Consider the following 22,543-nt stretch of genomic DNA (forward strand, 5'->3'; position numbering starts at 1 on the left):
AATCTGGTGGAACTTTAATCAGCTCCATTTGTGATGTGATTTACTTAATTCCCTTAACTTGAGGTCAAAATGAATGAATGATTAATGTGTTTGATGGAACAAACTTGAGCTGCATGTTGCATCACCAGTGGCATTCAGGCGTTGTGACTTTCTTCCACAGACGACTTGTCAAAGTTTTATATATTGGTCTTGAGAGCAATGGTGGTTGCTGTTTTTTCAAATCTGTCACGGTCTATTAACTTTTATTTCACCCGATGTCACTGTTTTTCAATACGCTGCAGAAAGTATTACATTTCTTGACTGTTATTTGAAAGCGCTTGTAGAGGATGAAGCATTAGCCATTGAGAATTGACTCTCAAAGATGTGTTTTGCTCGGACAGTCCCTTCAGATGTGATGTAACATTATTGCAACATAGGTTGCTGGAGGAATTTTCATGGGGGTTTCAAGGCAAACCCACATGCACTCCCCCGCTGATATTTGTAGCAGAGCATTGGCACTTTTACAGTTAATAAGGCAATTCTTAATTTAGAATTATGAGAAGCAACAATTATATTGTTAACTTCAGTGTATGAATCAATAAGGAGAACAAATGTTTAACCAGTGCAACATTGTGTGGTACATTTTGGCAAATACTGCTGAACTGTTCCTACTTCAGGGAACAAACTTGCACTACGCGCTTTTTAGGTTTGTTTAGAGATGCTGTCTGAGCTCCCTCATACTGATTATCTTCGTACAAAGTTATACCTTAAATTAAGAAATACACTCAGACCCACATTTTTTTCTTTTGCAACAATTACCTGTTGCCTTGCTTTAAACAAATCCTAATAAGTTTAATCTACCTCCATGTAAGGGGGACCTAGTTAAAGGAGGGATGTGTAAAGGGATGGTTTATTTCCCCCTTGGCTAACCCTGAACGAAATGGCCTGACTATTGAATCAGGCAGTGGCATCAAAACACAGCATTAAAATTCAAAGGCAAGGGCACAGGTTGGCAATTAGTAATCTGACTGACTCTTCCAATGTCCGCGGGTGGCTCTTCTTGCTTTCGCTTTCGCTCTCTCGTTTTTATGATATCAGCGCTCTCCCTTCAGAGCGGGAGTGTTGGGAGTTTGGCTGAGCGAGTCTCAGAATGGCAGGGATGGTGTGGGCGGACGGCATCCTCTGAATATTAATGAGAGCGCACACAAACGCACAGTCTAATCTGTCACACGTGTAATGAGCAGGTTCCCGTTATGCTCCCTCAGAAGACACACCAGCGTGAGCGTCGCATAAACACACACATGCACATGGTCGTGTCTCCATGACTTCAGAGGACATAACATTGACTTACATGAATTCCTGGACAATAACCCTACTTCCTATAACCTTCGTAGTTACTACTTGACTAACCCTTTACCTTAACTTAGACCTAAACCTAACCTTAACCTAACTATAACCTAAACCTAAACCTTGTCTTCACATTGAAATTCAATAATTTACTTCATGGGGACTTGCTTTTTTTCCCCAAAGAAAGAAGTCCTGTGAAAACAGATTAGTGTCCCATCAACATGAGCAGCAGCTGATTTCATTGGCACTTACAGAACCCTATCCATAACCACTACTTGCCGAACCCTAACCCAACCATGACCATAGCCACTGGCCAATGAGCAGTTGGGACACAGCCATTCCACAATAACGGGTGTTAAGTCTGAATTCTGTTCCCAAAGGTAACTTAAGACAGACACACACACAGGCATACAAATGTTAAGGGACATTGACTCCCACATACAGACAGTAACAAAGACAGCAGAGATGCACAAAGCAGACATTCATGGGATTCCAATGCTTTGAGGAGATTATTTATACACATGCATGCAACATGAAATATGCCCTTAGCAACGCAGTGAGAGTTACTCTTTGTATTGTGACTTCCTATGAGCCAGAACCATAAATAGAGCTATGCTAATAAAGGGGGAGGTACAGCCATCCATAGCTATAACCACATATGTGGGGTTTAGAGGAGAAGCTATAGACCTGAGTGTTGTACTGGCCTCTGTCACCCTGTTGCACTCATTGTGAGTGAGTGTGGCTTCCACCGAGGAGCCACAGTAAGAGCAGCACGTACCTGGTGTTAATTAAGGATTAGACACAGGAAGGTGGCTTGAATGCAGGAATTGCTGATTGGTGCCAAGCTGCTGCAAAATCAAATTGCAGGCGTTTTGAACAAGTTATCTTCGCTTCTCATGCCGCCATTTCCCTCTGCGTGTTAGGCAATCTCCACATAAAAAGCGAGAGGGTGTCATCATTTGATTCTGCTAAACGTTTTGTGCCTCTAATAGAACACATTCACACAGGTTTGGGAACAGGGCGATCACCATGAAGCTTTTGGATGGTGTGCAAGAATGCATGTACACACAATACCAACTCAGCTGAGCTCATGTTCATTCTCATTTAACCATGCCTGGCAAGGAGAATTTAATTTAACCCTTATTTAGTGTATAAGACAAGTGCTTACCCTGTGATGCGTGGGAGGGTGTCAGTGGACAAGAGGGCCCGTGGCGATTTGTCCCGCTCTATGAGCCATATGGTGTATTGGCCACTTTGTTTTGGGTGGAGGAACATGGCCAAGTCCAGGCTACAGGGAACTTGCCCTCCCCACAGCCACGGACTCAGAACCCAGGGACCACCAAAGGCTGAATTGTTCACCCAGAGGAACTGACCTAAAGGAGAGAGAAAAACAAAGAATTGTAGAACACAAAACAGCAGCATAAACAAATGCACAATTACTTATTGTCTCAGGGACGTATCGATCTTGCTAATACGTGGATCAGAAGTGGGAGGAAATCTTTAAAAGTTATGAGAAAATCTAATCTCATTAACAAGACGTACACGCACAGCACAGTACGGAGACAAGATGAGTGATAGGCTGTGGTTTCAAATCGTTTTGAGGCAATGGCTGAAAGTAACACTTGATGAAAATGCATGAAATGAAGCTGCTTTGGAAAAGAGCTGTCAGTGACATCCCTCACATGTAAAAAAGAGAGGAGGGAAAGAGGGTACAAAATCAAAGCATAGTTTTTTCATCATTTTAAATGAAGTCCCATTTCACTTCCAAACCTATTGCACTCATTCAGGCAGGAAGTTCACTCGAAGCTGACTTGTGACGTGTGTGTGTGTGTGTGTGTGTGTGTGTGTGTGTGTGTGTGTGTGTGTGTGTGTGGACGTGTGTGTGTAAGCACAATGAATCTCAACTTGAAAGGAAGATAATCTATTTTTAATGTGTTCAGTTAAGAAAAGTAGTGTGGATAAGGGGGAGCAAAAAAGGAAAAAGATTAAAGTCTCATAGTGTCACTGAATTTCTATCATTCTCAGAAACACACTGTGATGCTGCTGTTGTTTTGTTTGTTAGTATAGGGAACACGAGGAGCGCTGGCTGTTAAAGTAATTTGACTCAATTTGGAGAGATTTTTGAATGCAGAGTATAAGTTGAATGCTGAGGGTCATGCTCAAAGTATTGTAAGTTCCTGTTTTACAGCAGACAACGTGAAATGCCGGCGGTGTTCTTAAACACAACCCAAGAGATCTGTTCAGCGCTATATTCAGGTCAGCTGAAAAAACAGTGTGAATGGTGAACAGAGTGTGAATCTGTTCACCAGGAGATGTGATGTCCGACAGAAGATTGGCTAAAAGTCATTTTGAAAGATATAAATTTGACAAAACTGAAGTGTCTGTGATGGTTTCTCCATCAGGATGTAAAAGGAAGAGGGAAGCTGAGACTTATTCTCATAATGTAGTGGAAAAGGCACCTTACAGCAGTCAGGGAAAGGTTCTAACTAACGCTGGTAACCACAACTAAGAGGAAGTGTGTCAAGTGCTTTATCCAACAATCAACACTTAGCTAGAATACTGGAAGCCACTCACATGGATGTTGAACCAGTTAAACTGCAGAGACCTAATGTGGATAATCCAGCAAAGCACAAAACAAGATCTGAAGTCATTTGTTCTGAATGAAACAGCAAAGCCTCTTTTAGGATTTAGTTTTTGTTAGTAATGCTGTGACTGACTTTTTCAGTAATTCAATCATCATTTTCTGCTTTGCCTTTCCCTGGTACACAAAAGCACACAGAAAAGGACGTTTTATTTTGAATGAAGGAATCATTTCAAACTGAATCTTTTACCTAATTACATCATTCACCACAAAAGATTGTAGTCTTACTGACTGAATCATTACTGTTCATAGAAGTAGCATAAACTACTAAATTTATATTATATTTAATTTACCCATCATCTGCACCTTCTACAAAAGTGACTCTTGCGACACACACACACGCATTCATGCACACACACACGCACACAAACACGCCCACATGCATCCACACAATATGTTCCATTGTCTTTTGCCACATCCTTTCAGCATTTCTTACACAACCATAATACACTGGTTTGGCTAGTAGCAATTTGACAAAAAAATGTCTCAAGTCTTAATTGATAATCATGGTTTGGGAAAAATCTGGAAACTCTTATACCCAGCATAAATACTTTTTCTCACAGAATGGCTTTTGCCTATTTGTCTAGAAGCCCTCAGGGCTGATGGATTTTTTTTCTATGAAATTTGGTTTGTTTCCATCTCCAGGCTGCACTCTTTCCTCAGCACAATGCTACTATCAGCGTCCTGCAGGTCAGATTGCAGTAAAATGTACTTTCTAACTGGGACACACTTAACTCCTTGTGTTTGTCAAGTGTCAAGTCAAAAAAGCTTTTTTTGGGGGAGTTTTTCCTTACTCTTGATAAGGGTTACGGGTAGAGGGTGTCACACCTTGTTAAAGCCCTATGAGACCATTTGTGATTTGTGAATATGGGCTACACAAATAAAATTTGATTGATTGATATAAATATCTCTTTGCTCTTTAATCTGGTTGATCTGGGTTCCAACTCTGTGAATTCTCAAAAGAAAAAGATCACAAATACAATAACGAAAAAGGTATGTCTCCGTTGGGAGGCTGGCCTCAGTTGTGGCGATAGGGTGAAGAGTTCAGACATCCACAGGGGGCTGGGAGAAGAACTGCTTCTGCTTCATGTTGAAAGGGGACAGATGAGGTTGTTCAGGAATGTATTCAGTATGCCTCCTAGGCACATTCTGTTGGAGGTTTATAGGACACTTGCAACAGGAAAAGACCCTGGGGTAGACCCAGAACTCACTGGAGTAAACTACATCACCTCAGGAACCCCCAGGAGGAGCTGTAAATCCAGAGGAACGTCTGTATTTATGCTAATGCTACATCAGCAACCCAAGCCCAGATAAGCAGAAGACGATGGATGAATGGATATGCTCTATAATACAACTAATTACACCTACATCAATGTGTTGTTTGCATAACGTCCAATTTGATTTGAATTAATGACTTAGAGTATGCTTTTTAATTGTCCTGTGGGTCTAAAATGTTTAAATAGCTGTTAGGGTAAACATGAAGCCCTTCAATATACTATATACACCTGCATCCACTAGATTGTGTTTTAAATTGTAATCAAACCTTTTTCTAAACCAGTAACTCACTTAAATTTCCCTTCCCTGATATCCAGTGTTTTCCCCTTATCCCCAAGTTGCTTAAAAACTAGTGGATTTGGAGGCCTGTAAATTGGAGTAATCCAGTTTAGCCTCCTCTACCACATTTGCAGGCTCCTTACACAGAGGGTCCAGGCAATTTGGCAAGAATAGGCCAAGTACTTATATTATGTTCGCAGGCAATGTGAACTAGACACATTTTCTACACAGCCAGCAGCATTTGGATGTAAAGGTTTTTAAGCCCAGGAAGGGCTTTGTGCCTGAAGGCAGAAAAAAACTATTAACTCTTGTTTCCCTGCACAAATAATTTAAAGAAACTAGCAATTTAGTGGCAGGATACAAATTATAACTGAAAACTCTAAAAGTAGTACTGCAATTCCATTTATGGACTTCTGCCCCTTCTTCAGCTGTGAATACTGCTTGATGCCACCATTAACATTGTATATCAGCCAATACAAAGTGATACAAATAATTGGCTAACACTAGCACCAACCATGGAAACATATGGTACGTGTCCCAGTTTTTACTTGTGGGGATTTGAAATATTGCTGACATGTTTGCTAGCTCTGACTAACTCTACATTACCAGAAATCTCTTCTTCCCCGCTCTAAAAACACTACGTCGCATTACAGCGCAACTGCTGTTTTGTAGAGGAAGAAATTATTTCCAGGAAAAGAGAATTGCAGTTTTATCTGGGTTAAACTAACATATTTTAAGGATGTAGTATTGTAGTAGTCATTTTGTAGTAGTAGTTTTCTTTTCCCTTTAAACATTACCTGCACTAGTTTTTCAGCTGTTAATTTCTCATTTATCTATGTAGTTCAGAATTGGTGGAGTCAACAGAGTTAAACCATATTTGATCACTGGCCCTCAGAGGGGAAGCCAAACCCAAAAAGGCAGAAAGATTTCAATTCAAAGTGATAGTTGTGTTCCACATCACTGAATCAAGCCGGTAAACAGTTTTCTCGCTCTCGACGCAGTTACAGATTCAATCAATTGAGACTCTTGTTGACATAGAATACCAAATAAGGCCAATGTTTGGTGAGAGTGGAATTCCTCAGATAATAAAAGGCAGCTACTGCGAGAGAGAGGAACACAATCCATTCAAATTGTATTCTTTGCCAAATCCTCTTATAGTATAATGCATTTATAGGGCCACGACAAGCTTTTCAAGGTCCTAATAATTTTAGCTGCCACACATTTTAATTTACAAACCATTCATCGGTGCAACACAGTGACAGGCTTTCACTGTAGAGAGATGGTGTAACCCAATATTCTGCATGATAATAAAGACCCTTCTTTTGTCTATCTTTGTTATCACGTTCTGATTTAGAATTATTTATGTTCAGCCCTAATGATCTGGACTTTAGAATAAGAGCTTAAGGGGGGATGTCACCATTATTCGGTTCAGCTTTTATGGAAAAATATAAAGGAACTTGTCAACTTGAAGACAACACATAAAACTTAACAAAGCTTATACTTTTCAAGGGCTTTGGGTAAAGAAGAATGGTAGTAGCTCTGTCAAGAGAAGAGTAATGGATCCAATTTCATACTTTGAGCAGAAATTCAGTCAGGTTTTGTATAACAAGTTCTGTTACTCAGTGATACATAGTTAACTGAGCAACTGAAACAGACAAGCTCCTTTACCAAGTCATAGAGATTAAACGTATGTGTATTTAAAAGTCTAAATTCAAAATGTTCTCCATACAGCAGTGATGAGAATCCTCTGGCCTTTATGCAAGTGAACAATGAAGACAAATAATGAAGACAAATAAGCAACTGGAAAAAAATGATTCTTGCTTTAGCAATATATTAATTAATATAATAAAATACAATACCAGGATAGTAGAGTGACATATCTTCTTCATGGTAAGGGTGAACAAAACACGTAGTTGTTACATGTCATTGCTGACAAGCATCATGCTGACTGACAGGAAAAGGAAAGTCGAAAGTCGCCCTTCCCAAGAGAAATACAACGTTTCTGTTGAAGTTAAAGACAACTGAGTTAACACTCAATGTGAAATGGCAAGAAAAGGTTCCCTAGAGCACTCAAAGTGCTCCAAAGCACTTGTGAAGAACCAATGTAAAACACTGAGAACTAGACGAAGTAAAACTCCCACAAAAAGTCACCTTGTCTCAAAGAACTGTCTGAAAGTGGATTACTAATATGGCACAAAATAGATGTATAAAAAAACGAAGGAAACAAGAAAAAATAGGCAGTATTTCTCTCTGACCTGTGACAAAACAACAGAAATAAACTATTTTTGTGGATTTCTAGGGATGACTGCTGAGTAACAACTAGAAGGGGTTATTGTCTTTACAAGCCATTCATACCAACAAAAGGTTTGCGTGAGGACATTTTTTTGGCTAAGATGATTCCAGATTTATGATTCCTTTATTGGTCCCACACACATGCACAGACACACTACATGCAAATGGAGAAAATATGTCCTCTGCGTGTGAACACAGCAGGACAAAGGACACGCGCAGATGTTGGGGGAGTAAGGTGCCTTGCTCAGGGGCACTTAGACAGTGGGGTAGGGAGAGTCATCTTGGACTTGAACAGATTCACGTCTGGGCCATATCCAGGTATGTTTTTGTCAGTCTGTGGCCTCCAACCAGTGAACTTCTAGTCTGATGTCCTTCTTTTCTACCACTAGTCTAGGGATTAGCGTTATATGCCATGAACACTACATGACTACAGATGAAGAAGAAGGGTGCCAGACCAGTCTGTGACAATAAAGACTACTAAAATAAACAATTGCCAGAGAAGAACGCTGTGGTCAATCGAAATAAACTGTGACATCATCGCCTATTTTACATACACACACAAATATACAGTAACTGGAGTTTTAGCATACTACTCAGCATACTTGATTGCAGTCCACATGCTCCACAAAACAAATCCTGATAAACCTACACAAAATGGTGGGTTAATGTAACTTATGTAACAAAAAACACAAATTAACCCTTACTAAATTTACAGAGGAATAACTTGATTTAGATACAGATGCACTGAAAACACCATCATGCCAGTGGCCCATTGGCTAACTAGCCAAGATCAGGTACATAGACAGCCCCATTAAACAGCTTGTGAACAACTTACCATTACATTTCCTTTTAACATGGTTTAACAAACTGAACCCAACAATTAGCAGCTTTATCGGTTTTAAGGGCTCCATATTTAACATCCATCACTAGTGAATATATAGCTAATAACCACCCCCTGCTGACATTATAAGGGCCAAACATGACGTTCAAGGAACAACCTGAGTAACAAATCATGACAAAGACATGGATCCCATCCTAGGGAAGCCAGCTCCGGCTTTTGTGCTCCCAAGATAAAGTCATATTTCTGTCTACATTGATCTCATCTATGGGTTCTCTGGAATTCAACTGTCAGAAATGCATGGAATCTCTCTATTATCATTCTTTTTAATGGAATGCAAAGGTAAACCCATTATAAAACTTTGTAGCTTAGAAACCATCACATGGAAAATGCAAAAAAACATCTGGAGAGGGTACCCACTTTTTCTCACCTTGGATTAATATGTGTAATAAGCAAGTCATTTCATGTATTGATGTTTTTGGATTGTAAAAATGTGTTACATTATTGTGAGAATATATTTGAATACAGACAGATGCAGAGGTGTATAATGTGTGATAAGTGTATTGTTTCATTAAAAATTGCACGAATGTGTAAACACGGCCTCTGTTCTGTCCATTTTAAATGAGACTACATTCCATGTGAAGTAATGATTATTTTAATTAATCTACAGCCTTTATCCAACCAAAACATATTTTTTGAGGTGCCATTTTTGAAAATATTTTCTCAACAACTCAAACACATGGAAGACACTGTCTAAGAATACATGAATCACTGCTGCGTATTTTTTATTGTGGACGGTAAATGATGCATATTAGACTTCAAACACATTTAATTGTAATGCAGCATCATAAGAAACCAAAGGAACAATTTTGGAACTACTGGAGTTAATATAAAAATACAGTTAAATAAAAAATGACTGTCGGTTGTGTCACAAGGTTACAATCTTATGGTGTTTAATAATGGAAAGTAAAGTTTTTTGCTTTTGGACATAATCAAATTAGACATTTTATTAAATGTGACATAATTATTGCATTAATTCTTGAGATATGACGCAACATGTTATTTGTGATGTAACAGTAAATCATAACAGTTCATTATTAAGTCTGTTTGTGCCGAACTTGAAGAAATTCCTTTGATGTTTTCTGAGGGAGACAAACAATATTGCCTCTTTTTTCCATAAATGTTTGAATCTTTTGTGCCCAGTAAAAAGTTAATCTGTGTATTCCATATTTACTACAGTGCAGAGGAGACACTGGGGTGTATAGTACAAACAGGTCATAAAGTATTTTTCTGTAAGAGAGCAGTGTTCATTGTTTGAAGCTCAACATGCCAAAATAATAATCACACAATAATCTGATTAATGTGGGAATTTCCATAGCCATTCATCATGATGTATTACTTAAACTAGAGTTGTTAGGCTCCTGTGTTTGTTTCTTGAGCAGTGTTTAGTCCCACAATATCTGCCGACTATGCCACTCATTTTCAGTTTACTGATTTACTTAATTGATTATTGATTTATCTTTAATTCCAGGTCTTTTTTTTTAAATCAGAGGCACTGAGCCATATCAGGATGACCTGTTGTTCTCTTTATTGTCAGCAGCAAAACAGCTCGAAGATCTGATATTGTTGTGGCCAAACTAAGCACTGACAAAAATACCTTGATGTCAATATTAACACAATTACAGCAGAGATGGAGTGTGGAGGTCACAAAGCTACAAAGTTCAGCAGGGTGCTCACTCAAACTAGAATTACTAACTTGTAGTGTTGCACCACCGTCAGGGCAGTCAAGTTGCAGAAGAATTGGACGGACAAATATCCAATAAAGACGTAAATAAATACACCACACCAAACTAGAAACAGAAGAAGTGGCTGTGCATGATGTGTGTATAATGAGGCTGCTTGTCCACCATTCAAATGTTAAATTGTGTCATCAATCCAAAGCTTAAAATTTCGATAATGTTGCATCATGTTCACAGCTTCAAAGTACATGTGTTGCTCTGCTAACAAGGGCAGTTGTCAAAATGACATATTTCCTTCTTTCAAAAAGTTGTTTTAATTCTTAATCAGTAGTGTAGCAGAATCCTAGCAAAATGAATGTTGAAAATTAAATAATGAACCCAGAATAAGTTGGCTGTGGAACTTCAATTACTTAATTACAAGAACAAGTTGTCGGTAAAAAATTAAGCAATCATTTAAAAACAGAGTTGACTTCAAAATAAGACCTAATTTTCAGACTCACAATTCAATAGGAAAACTAGAATATTACACAGTTGAGCTCATACCGTCAACAAGGCCCAACAGTCAATTCAATCAAGCTGCACCAATTTGTACACTCATAGATATCAGACTCATATTTATCAGGTCGCTAATAAACACGAAAGTTTCATCTTGATCATGCGTTATTCTCCAGAAACCAGAGATAGTGCCTTGAAAGAAAAGAAAGCTTACAATGTTATACAGTGATAAAAATGTATGGTCTGACCCTTTGTCTGGACCCATGTGAAAATGTTAGGACATCTTTCCCGGCCCATATTCAACCCTTTCACCAATTTTCAACAAAATTATTTCAGTCATTTTTGCGTTATCCTGCTAACAGAAAGACAAACGGTAATGCAACAAATAACCTCTCTGTTCCGGGTAATAAAGAAACAATGTTAATCCCAAGTTCTCTGTTCTCAGTTCAGACAGGCAACTATCCCCTGCTAATTATGGTCTTTATAATTGACTTTTTTATTTTCAGCTCCCTCACATGTTCTCATTGTTCCTTCTGTCACTTCCATGAACCATTGTTGGTTTAAAATAGGAAACTGGTTCTGTAGAATGTAGAGTACATATTCTTACTTTAACTTGTCAAACAAGTGTTTCAAAACAACAAGCTGTATATAAATAAGCTCAAAGGTCCTGATAGAAATCTCTTTTCATGGAACTAGTTATTACATCAAATGAAGCTGTTATTTTATAGCCGGAAACAAACTTGTCAACTGGGTGCAAGATAAACATGTAATTGTGAATTAGAACCACTCTTAGAAAGCCACAGCTGTCTGAAACCAATTTTGATAGCCAATGAAATGCCTCATCAATTTAGATAAAAACCTCTATAAGGAGCAATAAAACGGCCCGTTGTCATGTCATTATGTGGAAAATTGTTTTGCTAATGCAATCCTTAATGATATTGTTTGGGAATGTTCAAGGATAAAGCTCAAACATCAGTTTAAAATAAAACACTAGTATGGCTCTAAGGGAATCTTACCAACAGTTTGAGCTTTCACTGTTTCCAAAGGCTTTTGTTTTGATCATTCTATTACTTGATTGCATATTGACTGCTGTAAACAATGTAAATCTTAATTCGTAATATACATTTAAAAAAAAAACAATTTGAGAAAAGCAGGTGTCATATTCAATATATGGAGTAGCTTTATCCAAACTTACTAAACGTGAAAAAAAAGCTAATTATCTCATTGTATTTCATTGTACAAGCAAGATACTGTCTCTGATTTGTCAGTCTTTTTAAAAACATTGCACAATCAATGATGACAAGGAATGTCTCTTAGAAATGTAAATGATATGACTCTAACCATCATTAGACACTATGCAGTTAAATACTACTTCAATAGAGAAAAATGTTCCTGCCCACAACCACGCAAATTTGTTTCACAGTTGCTGCATCAATTCCCCCGTGTAAGATGCCTCGAGCAGGTTTCAGCCAGTCAGTGAAAAATGTGTTAATCACTGCCCCTGAAATATACTGAAAACAAATTAACAGTTCAAAAGAGCTGTTGAACCATGGTTTTATCCTTTTAATGTCAGTTATCTTAGCAATGTCTTCCCTCTGTAAGAGGGTTTAACAATTAGTCTCTGGGATCAATAACACATTAGTCATGGATTCCACTGTTGTGTGTTTTAATATATTTTTGTTAACTCCAAACTGTTTTGGAGTATACTGTGTATTTTAATTCAAGTACATTCACCCTCCCCCCATAATTTTTTTTTAGAATTTATCGTCCTAGTTTAAATAAATGTGCAGTAATACGTAATTTGTGTAATTTTGTGTTAATATGCTCTCAATTTCTCATATACTGTACCCTGACATAGTCTTTCATTTTATGTTAATGTAATTTATATAGATTTGAATGGAAGTTAAATTAATTGAATTTAAGTTTTAAATACATTTTCTGAAAGGTTAAGTTTATATAATCATGCAAAGTCTGAAGAAAGTGTTTTGTCTGACAAAACCACTTTGAAATGTTCCGAAGTCCAAAGCAAAGAGGTAGCAACTCTTTTTTAAATATAAGACATTGGTATATAAGTGCATTACATAAACCATATATTTTCTTATGATTTTAAAAAGTATTTTAGTTATATATTGATTTCAGAAAACAGGCTGTTGGTTAATTTGTAGTGAGGATGGTTTGATGTCTTACATTTTGTTTGAGATGTTGTGCTGTGACTACAAATGGAATTCAGCTTGTAGCTGAATATGGCACTAATCGTGTTTTCTATTTGTTTGAGATCAATCTATTAATGCATTTTCATCATTTCTATAGAATACCTTGGGAATCCTTCCCTGCATTATGATGCCTATACACTGATTACTGATTAATCTCTGACAGCTCAATCAGCTGATGGAATCCTCTCTAGCTAACAGTCTCATGACGCCGGTGCCCAGCAAAGTAAACAAGAGGCCTAGTAGTGATTTAAAGAGGGTGTGTGTTGACTTCAGCCTGAGGGGGAGAAAAGCGTCAGTGCCCAGAAAGCTGTCTGATTAGGAGGCCTTGTTTATGGAGAGAGCTGATTCAAACATTACCAACGGGCCTTCCTGAAATGAATGAATAATGCCAAGGGCGTTTCACTGCTGCTCATTTGCAACAGGTGCACGGCAGAAGTAAACATGAATGAGGACTTTCCATCATTATCAGTCGATTGGTGTCAACACCACATCGACAATTTCGCTGATGCAAAGAGTCATTTCGGAGCTGTAAGTGGATAATTGTAAGTGGATGACTGTAATTTAATTTAGTTTAGTTTTTGTTGAATCCTAATCTGCACATTTTGTACATTCGCCACAGTCAGAAGTTGCTTCCTTTAGTTGTCTTACCTTGAGTCATAGTGTAGGGGTCACCTAAGTTCGCTTTATGGTACAGAATATGTGATGGGGGGGAGTAATCTGTCAAACTGCACACTATACAGTCTGTACATGGTTTGTCCATCAGAAGCCTGAATTTATAATGATAAGGGAATGGGTCTCCATCTTTATTTATTGTTTATTTTGCGAATGTTATAAATGGGGGGAAGAGACTTGCCAGGGGAGCCGGCATGTTGGAGATGGACCGGCAAAGTCAAGTGGCAAAGTCAAGTGGCCTAGCGTGATTCACTACTAAGGTTTATTTCCCCAAACAATGTTATTACCTTGGTGAAACTTTCTGGGATAACTGTAAGACCAGGACTCTTCTTCAGGGCGGTCAGAGGTGGTGAGAACACCGTGGACTTCTTTATATTTCTGTTTGCGACGTCTCAGGACAACACACCTGCTTAAACTTTGTTTCGGGACATTTTCATTTTTGGGACTAAATTGAACAGTCTATTTTATTTGATAAACCCGGGGGAAATATAGGAACTTTGGGTTTTGGGAAACCTTATTGTTTGTATGTGAATTGTTGGAGGTTGATATGTTTGGGTCTGTGGATACGGTCTTTATTTGAAGGGTGATGTCCAGGATGGTCGATCGTATGGTAAATTTTTATGGCATTACATACTGATATTGCCACCTGTCTGAGTCAATTTCGTTATTGTATATATATATTTTCATATTTTAGGAACAAAGGGTGAGATTTCTGATCTTATTTCATATCATTTGTTTGCTGTAAGAAGGTCAGCTGATGGCATCCGTTCACAGCGTGTCAGATCCTCTCATTCTCCTTAAAAATAGCGCATGTGATTGTTTTCCCTTATATTCTAAATAAAGTGAATTGTTACAATAGCTCAGCACTACATAATCAAAATCAATTAATAGCACACACATATATATATATACATAAACGCACACATATATTAATCAATAATGCACCTCCATGGGAGCTATTTTCATTTTCTAGATCACCACTAGGCCGTTTCTTCGTATTCTATTCTCACAGAACTAAATTATTGATACAGATCAATTGCAACAGCACTACTTGTGATATAGTAAAGTTACAAATTCTGCCAAAGGGTCAAGAGCAGAATACTCCCAACAGCATAGCAATAAAAATGACTGCCAACACACGTGTGTGTGTATAAAGATAATAGTACAGGCTTAAGTATACCTCTGAGCCATGAAGAAGACACAAGGGCCTTCCACCTATTCATTTCCGCTGCTGTGCACGGAGCAGTTCCAGTGGTTAGCCACACTTCTCTTGTTTTTTTTTACCATTTATACTTTCCTATATGATCTCAAGCACCATCCATTTAATATCCCCACTCCTCCAGCTTCCACACTATCAGCTGTATGTCCTAATTTTCTTAACTTCTTTATGATTCATAAACATTTGGTTTCACACACCAACAATCGAGCCGTGTTATCAGTCAAGTGTAAACATTTTAGAAAAGTTAATGTTGTCTGCCAAAAAGCAAAAGGAAGTGCAAAGCATAACTTAGCTCACCATTGTTTTTCCTCTTCAATATAGTTATCATTCAAGTGTTGATAAGCCCCGAAATTCAAGTTCTACTCAAAACGGCGTCATTAACAAAGTTTTTAGGCTTTATGTCGTCTGATGGCCTCCTCTCGAGGAGGACATCAGGGTACGCAGGGTGCTAGCATCGCTACTTCTGTTAGCATCGCTACTTCTGGTAACAGACTTTTAGGGCTAAAACATGCTGTTTTGAATCTATAGGGTGTATGATATACTGTAATTTCCGCTGTGTTTGTGTTTACAGCACATTGACATTGGAGTTGGCTCTTAAAACCAAAAGCCCTTGACATTTTGGCTTGTGTCTTCTACCTGTATGGCAACACTATTTCATCAAGAAATTTTATTTTTTTCACTTTTGTGCTGTCGTGTTAGAAATGACATCAACACACCTGCTCGCACACAGTTACTCCTGCTGACGATCTTCTGCTGTGTCCCAACATTGGCTAATTCGGACATCATTGAGAGATTATATCATAGGGCTGGAGGAGAAACTCTGAATAAAGTCCGGAGCCTCCACATCTGACATTTAGAATTTCAAGAGATCATCTGTCTGGGAGTTTAGTTCATGCCTGAAAGCAGCTTGGTTGACGACACAAATACACCCACTCACACAGACCTGATTGAAGCTGATATTGAATGAGTGGGTAGGCTATAGAGAAGGAAATGTAACTATAAAGTATATTAAGTACATTATATGGCAAACAGTGAGTAGCTCATTACATAAATCACCTGTCCTTTTTGAAAATACTCTGTGAACAGACATGCTGTACACATAATGTTCACATGCTCAGTGAAGTCAGGTTTGTCTGCCTACTGGAAACAGGAATGTAGAAACACAGTGAAAGCGGTATCTATCAATGTGTTGTCATAGTTTGCCTGCCGAAAGTTTTTTTTTTAAAGTAATACATGTTTTTATAAGCAATGGTTAACCTAAAATGTCTAAAAGAATCATTATTTCACAACATTCTGTCAACTCTACGATGCTGTTAATGGCATCACACATCAAGTTCAAGCCTTAAGACTTTATTGATCCCACAACAACAAGCCTTGAACAAGAATGTTTTCATCAGCAATTACTTTAAATTCACTGGTATTGAATAGCGCTCAGTATTGGCAAGTATGCAAAGTCCAGTTATTCGGAATCTTTATCGAAAGGGGGAAATGTCATTAAATTAAATACATGAAAATAAAAGTAGATAATGTACACATCGCTTCCAATATACAAATACAACTCCCAGGACCTAACCTCAAATAATCTTTAACTTCCAAACACCAGTCTGTCCCATTATTGTTTTGATGGTGTGAAGCTGGTATACGTGAGAAATGTCAAGCATCTTTTTACATTTGAAATTCCCAATTTACTTACACTTCGGGTCTGCATTGTCTTTGTTCAATACACAGCTGAAAACATGGTTTTTGAAAAACGCCATTTTTGCCATGTATTTATGATGCAGAAAATTGATACCTGTGCAGATTATTATTTTAGATATGCTGACCGGGAACTTCATGCTCACAGCCATGAATCTTTCTTTGCAACACGAATGACAGCCTGTCCTCACTTTTAGATACCTGCAAGCAACACCATAGCACCCAGGAAACAATGGTGTACTTATTCCACACAGGAGGATGGAGTAGAGAATTGTTCTCTCTCTGTCTCCAAGCAACAAATTGTAAACCACTGTTACTACTGAAATAAACAGCTTCTCTGTTTCATTTCTTGTCACTCTCAACATCTATTCGGCCCTGGGAGAAACATAGTTGTAGCTTCTTTTCATATATTTTCTTAGTCTTACTATTCACAAATGTATCATTACGAATATTATAATGAGACATTCAAGTTAAATCATGGTATTTAAATAAATTTTTTAAAGAAAGCTAAATAAGGGAGCTCCCGAAAAGCCATGTTACAGTTCACTGACTGCAAACAGTGTGGTCAAAACTAATTTAAAGGAAATAACTTTAAGCCTCAAATACTGACTGGACACTAACAAAAGAAAGACAAAAACTTCAGGGGCATGTTGGGACTATGGGTGGGATGGGTACTTTGTGCAAGTAACTTGGTCTTGCCTGGCAAATAGGCTCAAGATCCAGCAGCTGAGGGGAAATATATGGAGAAAAAAAAACTGGGACACATACTGCCTTTGTAGTCAAGACAAAAAGGAATGAATACATAAATTAGTAGATCCTCTGAGCAGAAAAAGCACCCGAGATTTCATGAAAAAAAACAAAAAACCCTCTTGGCAACAATAACCCACCCAGTTAAAACTAGTAATCATGAAGTCTGTGGGAAGGTAGATAAGATAGTTTGTTGATTACTCAGCAGGCTGATAGTATCTCCTGGAGTGAATACCTTTAGGCCAGGATAATATCTGATTGTGGAACATTAAAAAGGGAGAGGGCTGTAGTAAACACCGTTGAGGACTTTTGCAATTTTTATTCTGCCCTTGTTTCACTTATCCTTCCTTCCACCATTCTCATGTGCAGGAGAATGTGAGAAAAGTCTCTTATGTGCCCTAATGCGTGATAATGTGAAAACAAGTGGGAAAAGTGTGCAGGCTGCTTTTTGTGTGCATGTTTAATTAATTTACCCAGATTAGAACTAATGTGTTTGTATGTGCTCAGGTACATGAGTTTGCCACAGTTCCACCTGAGGGCAGTTTTGCTCCTCAGTGTTAGTTTGTGACTGTGTGTTAAGGTCTAGGATGCCTGACCAGGGACCAAAATCAAGGGCCAGCCAGCCAGCAGCCTCTCAGCAAAGGTAAGTTTGATGGATCACAAGCCACAGGGGAAAGTCAACACTTCCTTCACCCGCCACCACCTCCTGCCTGGCCTGCTTGCAAAGGAGAATCCCAGAGCTGCTCTCAACAAGGGGCCCTGGAAGCACGGTACCATAGCTGCAGCCAAGAACCAGACCGGGCAAAGCAGGGAGAGTATCTGTGAGCTCACATTGCTGTGTGTAGCAGGCTTTAGGGCTCTGTAAAGATGAGGTAATGTGTGTCTCTTACCTGTGTACTTAAGGGCAGTTATGTAGTGTGTTGAGACAGCAATTAAAAAACTAAAAGAGGAATTAATTGATCATGGAAATTGCTCTAAAGAATGAATTACACTTAACACATAAATGAGCTATGACCTGTATATTGTCTCATTTTCTCTTTTGGAAAAAAGAAGAAACTTTGACAGCGTATGCAATTTGTTACAAGACCATTATTCTACAGTTTGCTTTTTGAATGTGTTTAAGTCAGATGTTATAAAAATGCCACTGGTGTAGGGTTTAGTGAAGGGGCAGGATTTCTGTAACAGCAGGGTTGCTCTGGGCTTTGAGAAGAACTGAATTTTATGACAAAACTGCACACAAAAGATATCATGTATGGGTTCTGATTGTTTTCGTCAGGATCCACAAAAATCTGATTAAATAAGTGATTAAATAAGTTCCTTGAGCAATTGATTTATTCAACACCAAAGTTACATGGTACTTCCAAAACCAATACCCCAACTTTTCCATCAATTTTCAATCTTCTAAATTGTCTGCGGAATCTTACTAACAGAGAAACATATAAACAATCAAACATAAATCCAAACATAACCTCCTTGGCAGATGTAAAAAATTATTTAATGTGTATTTTCATCCCCTCTCCATTAGTATTATGGACATTTTGACTCATTCTTTTCTTTCATTGCTGTGCTGGGCAGTAAAGTTAATATCAATCTCTACCTCTGATATCAAAAACAACAAAAATAAACTAGTGAAACCAACAGAGGTAGTAGTTGTTACATGAATGTACACAGTGGAATTCAACTTTTACTTTGCAGGTTCAGTCACTATCCCTTTGAACGTACTAGGCAACATCCCATTATAAAGGAAGAGGTCTTTATAAGTCAGATGGACACTAAACACTGACCCGTATGTATGGATCCATCACAGAACAAGCCTGTGGGCTGCACAAATGGTGGACAGAACCTGCAAGATTCCACATTGAAAAAGCAGCTATTTTTAAATGTGCCTTGTCGGAAAACGTTTTTAACATCTTAAACCAGGAGAGAACAAACGGACTGTGATATCAACGCAAGATTTAATATGTACTCATGAAAGAAGTTACTCATTGACATTCAGTAAATGTCATGGCTCTGCCAATGCAGTACAAAAATGAACATTCTGAAAAGAAAATGTATAGCAGTTCCATATTCTGGAAATTTACCAAATATTAATAGTTTCTTTCTTGAAGTCCACCTATATTTTACACCTTTCTGGGATTTAAGTTGAGGTATTGGTACCTAAAATCTGATATAATAGTGTTTTAAAGTCGTAAAACTGCTGCAATGTGTATTTCCATGTCCACTTCTGGCTCTCTCTGGAGCTACAGACAGAACAGGCTGTTTTCACCTGCCTCTTGAGCCCCTCCTCTGATTGGCTGACTGCACTTTGATTGACACGTGACCATGCCTATCACCGGTCTGGTAAACACAGCTGAAAGACGAGTTAGTATGTTTGGATACCGCTTTAGAAGAACAGCCACATATTCACAGTCGGTTACAACAGGATGTTTCTGAATGGTAATTTACACCGTCCTCATGTTTGTTCAAGTTTCAAGTGGTGGATTCGGAGGCTGGACTGGGACCGGCTGAGTGCAATCCCGAATGACATCATACGGAGAGGAAGTACGAAACGAGACGTTTCGATAACATATTTCTTAGAATGGACTGAGTGAAATAGTAACTGTTTTCATACTTTGAAAAATACATATAAAATGTACCACTATAATCAGTTAATCTGTTAGTAGGTTGTATTTTATTTTATTATATTACCAATCTCTGTCATAATAACAAAATTTCATTTAGTCTTTTACAAACCCTGTTTCTTTATGTCAGTTGTGCTTTAACCCTCCGCCAAACACTGTTTATATCTGTTGATCCTGATACTGGTAGAGTTCAGTAAAGGCTCCAAACTGTTTTGCATCACTTGTCTTGGCCTGGTACCTGGGTCTGAAGCCTGGCTTGAAAGGTTGTCACTACTTCAGTTACACTGTTCACATTGTCAGATAAAACCAACAACACCTGATACCACGCAGACTCCTGATGACACCTGATGCTGACAAAGAATGTGTGCAGACTGTGGTAATTTAGTGCTAGCCTTCCTCGCAGAATGAAATGAAGTGCAAGGGCGCTCAGTCATGCTCAACAAGTCCCTCTGTTCGTTTTCAGATGGCAGCCACCACTGCCATATATATACGGTACCAACGTGTGGTGGTAGAGAGGCGTGGGAGTTTGTAGCACACATGAACATGCTTGTATAAACACACACTTGAGCAAATCACCACTTCTTCCCTCGGTTAACATGCTTTCACACAAAAATCTACACTGAGATTTTCAGTGGGAGCAAGCCGAGAACACACTCTTCAGAGGGGGACAGAGTGGTCGAGAGGTAACACATCCGCACTTGTGTTTGCACATAGAGTGGTCATTGTGATGTCCTCTACTGTAGTGACTGGATTACTTAAGGACTCGAATGTGGCACAAATACGAACAGGCAAACAAACAAACTCACAAACATCATTGATCGTGCTGGTTCAGTGAGCCTGCTTTTAAAATTAAACTTAAATAAAAGCATCTTCCAACACACACACACACACAAACATTTCAAAGCGCTCACGCACCCAGTTGTCCTTACATGCAGCTCAAAGAATCCTCACAAACTCTCTCACACACAGCAAAGGCTAATTTAATTAGCTATTCTGCCAAACCGGCGCTTCTTTTAATTACTTATGGCTGCACACAGCAAAGTCTCTCACAGTTTGCAAAATAAGAAACTCACCATGGATTTCCTTAACTAATGACTGTGGAATAAATGTTGAATATAATGGGACCCTGTTGAAGAATAACTTCAGTCAAAAGCAACCCGCAAATCTAACTAAATGAAGAACAGTTAATAAACAGACTTTGCTGCAGAGGACAGGGCATTTAGTGACGAGTTAATGTTTCTGCTCATTTGCAGATATGAAAAATAAACCAGCAGGGTCGAGGCGAACAGAAATCAAAAAAACTATACATTTGGTCAGAAATCCTTGTAACACTAGCCCGCCCAATTACAGACACAAACAGGTTCCACATGATATGCCAGAGCGAACAATGATTACAATTCGAGTGCCCACAATGACGATTATTCTGCTGGAGTGTATTGATCGCCCCTATTCCTCGTCAGGGCAGTTCACTACTGCGCTCAGTGTGACTGAGTGGCTGCAGCCTGCAAACACACACACACACACACAAACACACACACACACACGCACACACACAAACACACACACACACACGCAAGAGTGATCACTGTAAATGTGCTGTTTGGAGAACTGCTGAGAATAGAACAACAACATAGAGTTCCACCTTTATATATAGTTTCAGGATAGTGGGGCCAATAAATGAAGGAGCACAGATGAAAATGTAGCAGCACAGTTATTAATCTATTTTTCGTTTTCAAAATATAATATACATTATGTTTGAGTCACAGAGAAGAACTGCCTTACGGGGAAATAAGGTTCCGTTACAGTTGCTTCAGCCAAGAATATAATGTTTTAAAGACTAAGACATTACCAATAAAGGGAAATACAAAATATATGTAAGAGTACAAAAGGAAAAAGTTTGTCGAAAACATTGTAATAAAATATTTGAAAAGAATCTAAACATGTAAAAATATAATAACGAAAAGGAAAATAATGCTTAAGAGTCAGGAAATATACAAAAATGAGCAGAAGCTTAATAGCTGGCTGCATACACGGTCAGGTAGTGAACACTTTGAAGAACTAACCAATCAATTTCATGTTTTAAATAATAAAAATGGGGTTTCACAGCATTAATTAGAGTCTTATCCAGCATCAACTTAGTCATGGCATTAAAATTCAACCACTTCAACTGTGACTATGACACCACCTGTTTGATTTCTAATGGATCTAATTAATGTTGTTTTTTTTCTTATAATTATCACTGCTAGGGAACAGTAACATTCACACTACAGCTGATGTCTATAGGGCACAGCAACACAGAAACAATTTAGGCAGCTAGCAGATGGGACAAATAATTAAGAAATTACAGTATATTCCCATATATTTCCATCAACCAAAGCACAAACTTTTTGTTGAAATGTTACCTAGGTTACCTATGTTACTACCACAAATCCCTTCTTCTTTGCCTTACTGGGAGAAAAATTGTCGGTTTTATCGATGTGAAACCAGACAA

At 38.3% G+C, this 22,543-nt stretch overlaps 1 protein-coding gene across 1 annotated transcript in view; it reads right to left on the bottom strand.

The window, feature by feature from the left end:
- alk (ALK receptor tyrosine kinase) overlaps positions 1-22,543 on the bottom strand; it is a 346,989-nt gene that overhangs the window by 133,359 nt on the left and 191,087 nt on the right. Inside the window, exon 4 of the mRNA XM_061082808.1 lies at positions 2,495-2,699. Within this exon, the coding sequence (XP_060938791.1) occupies positions 2,495-2,699 (205 nt within the window). The remainder of the gene's footprint in view (positions 1-2,494; positions 2,700-22,543) is intronic.

The sequence above is a fragment of the Limanda limanda genome, chromosome 12 (assembly GCF_963576545.1).
Source record: "Limanda limanda chromosome 12, fLimLim1.1, whole genome shotgun sequence".
Lineage (NCBI taxonomy): Eukaryota > Metazoa > Chordata > Actinopteri > Pleuronectiformes > Pleuronectidae > Limanda > Limanda limanda.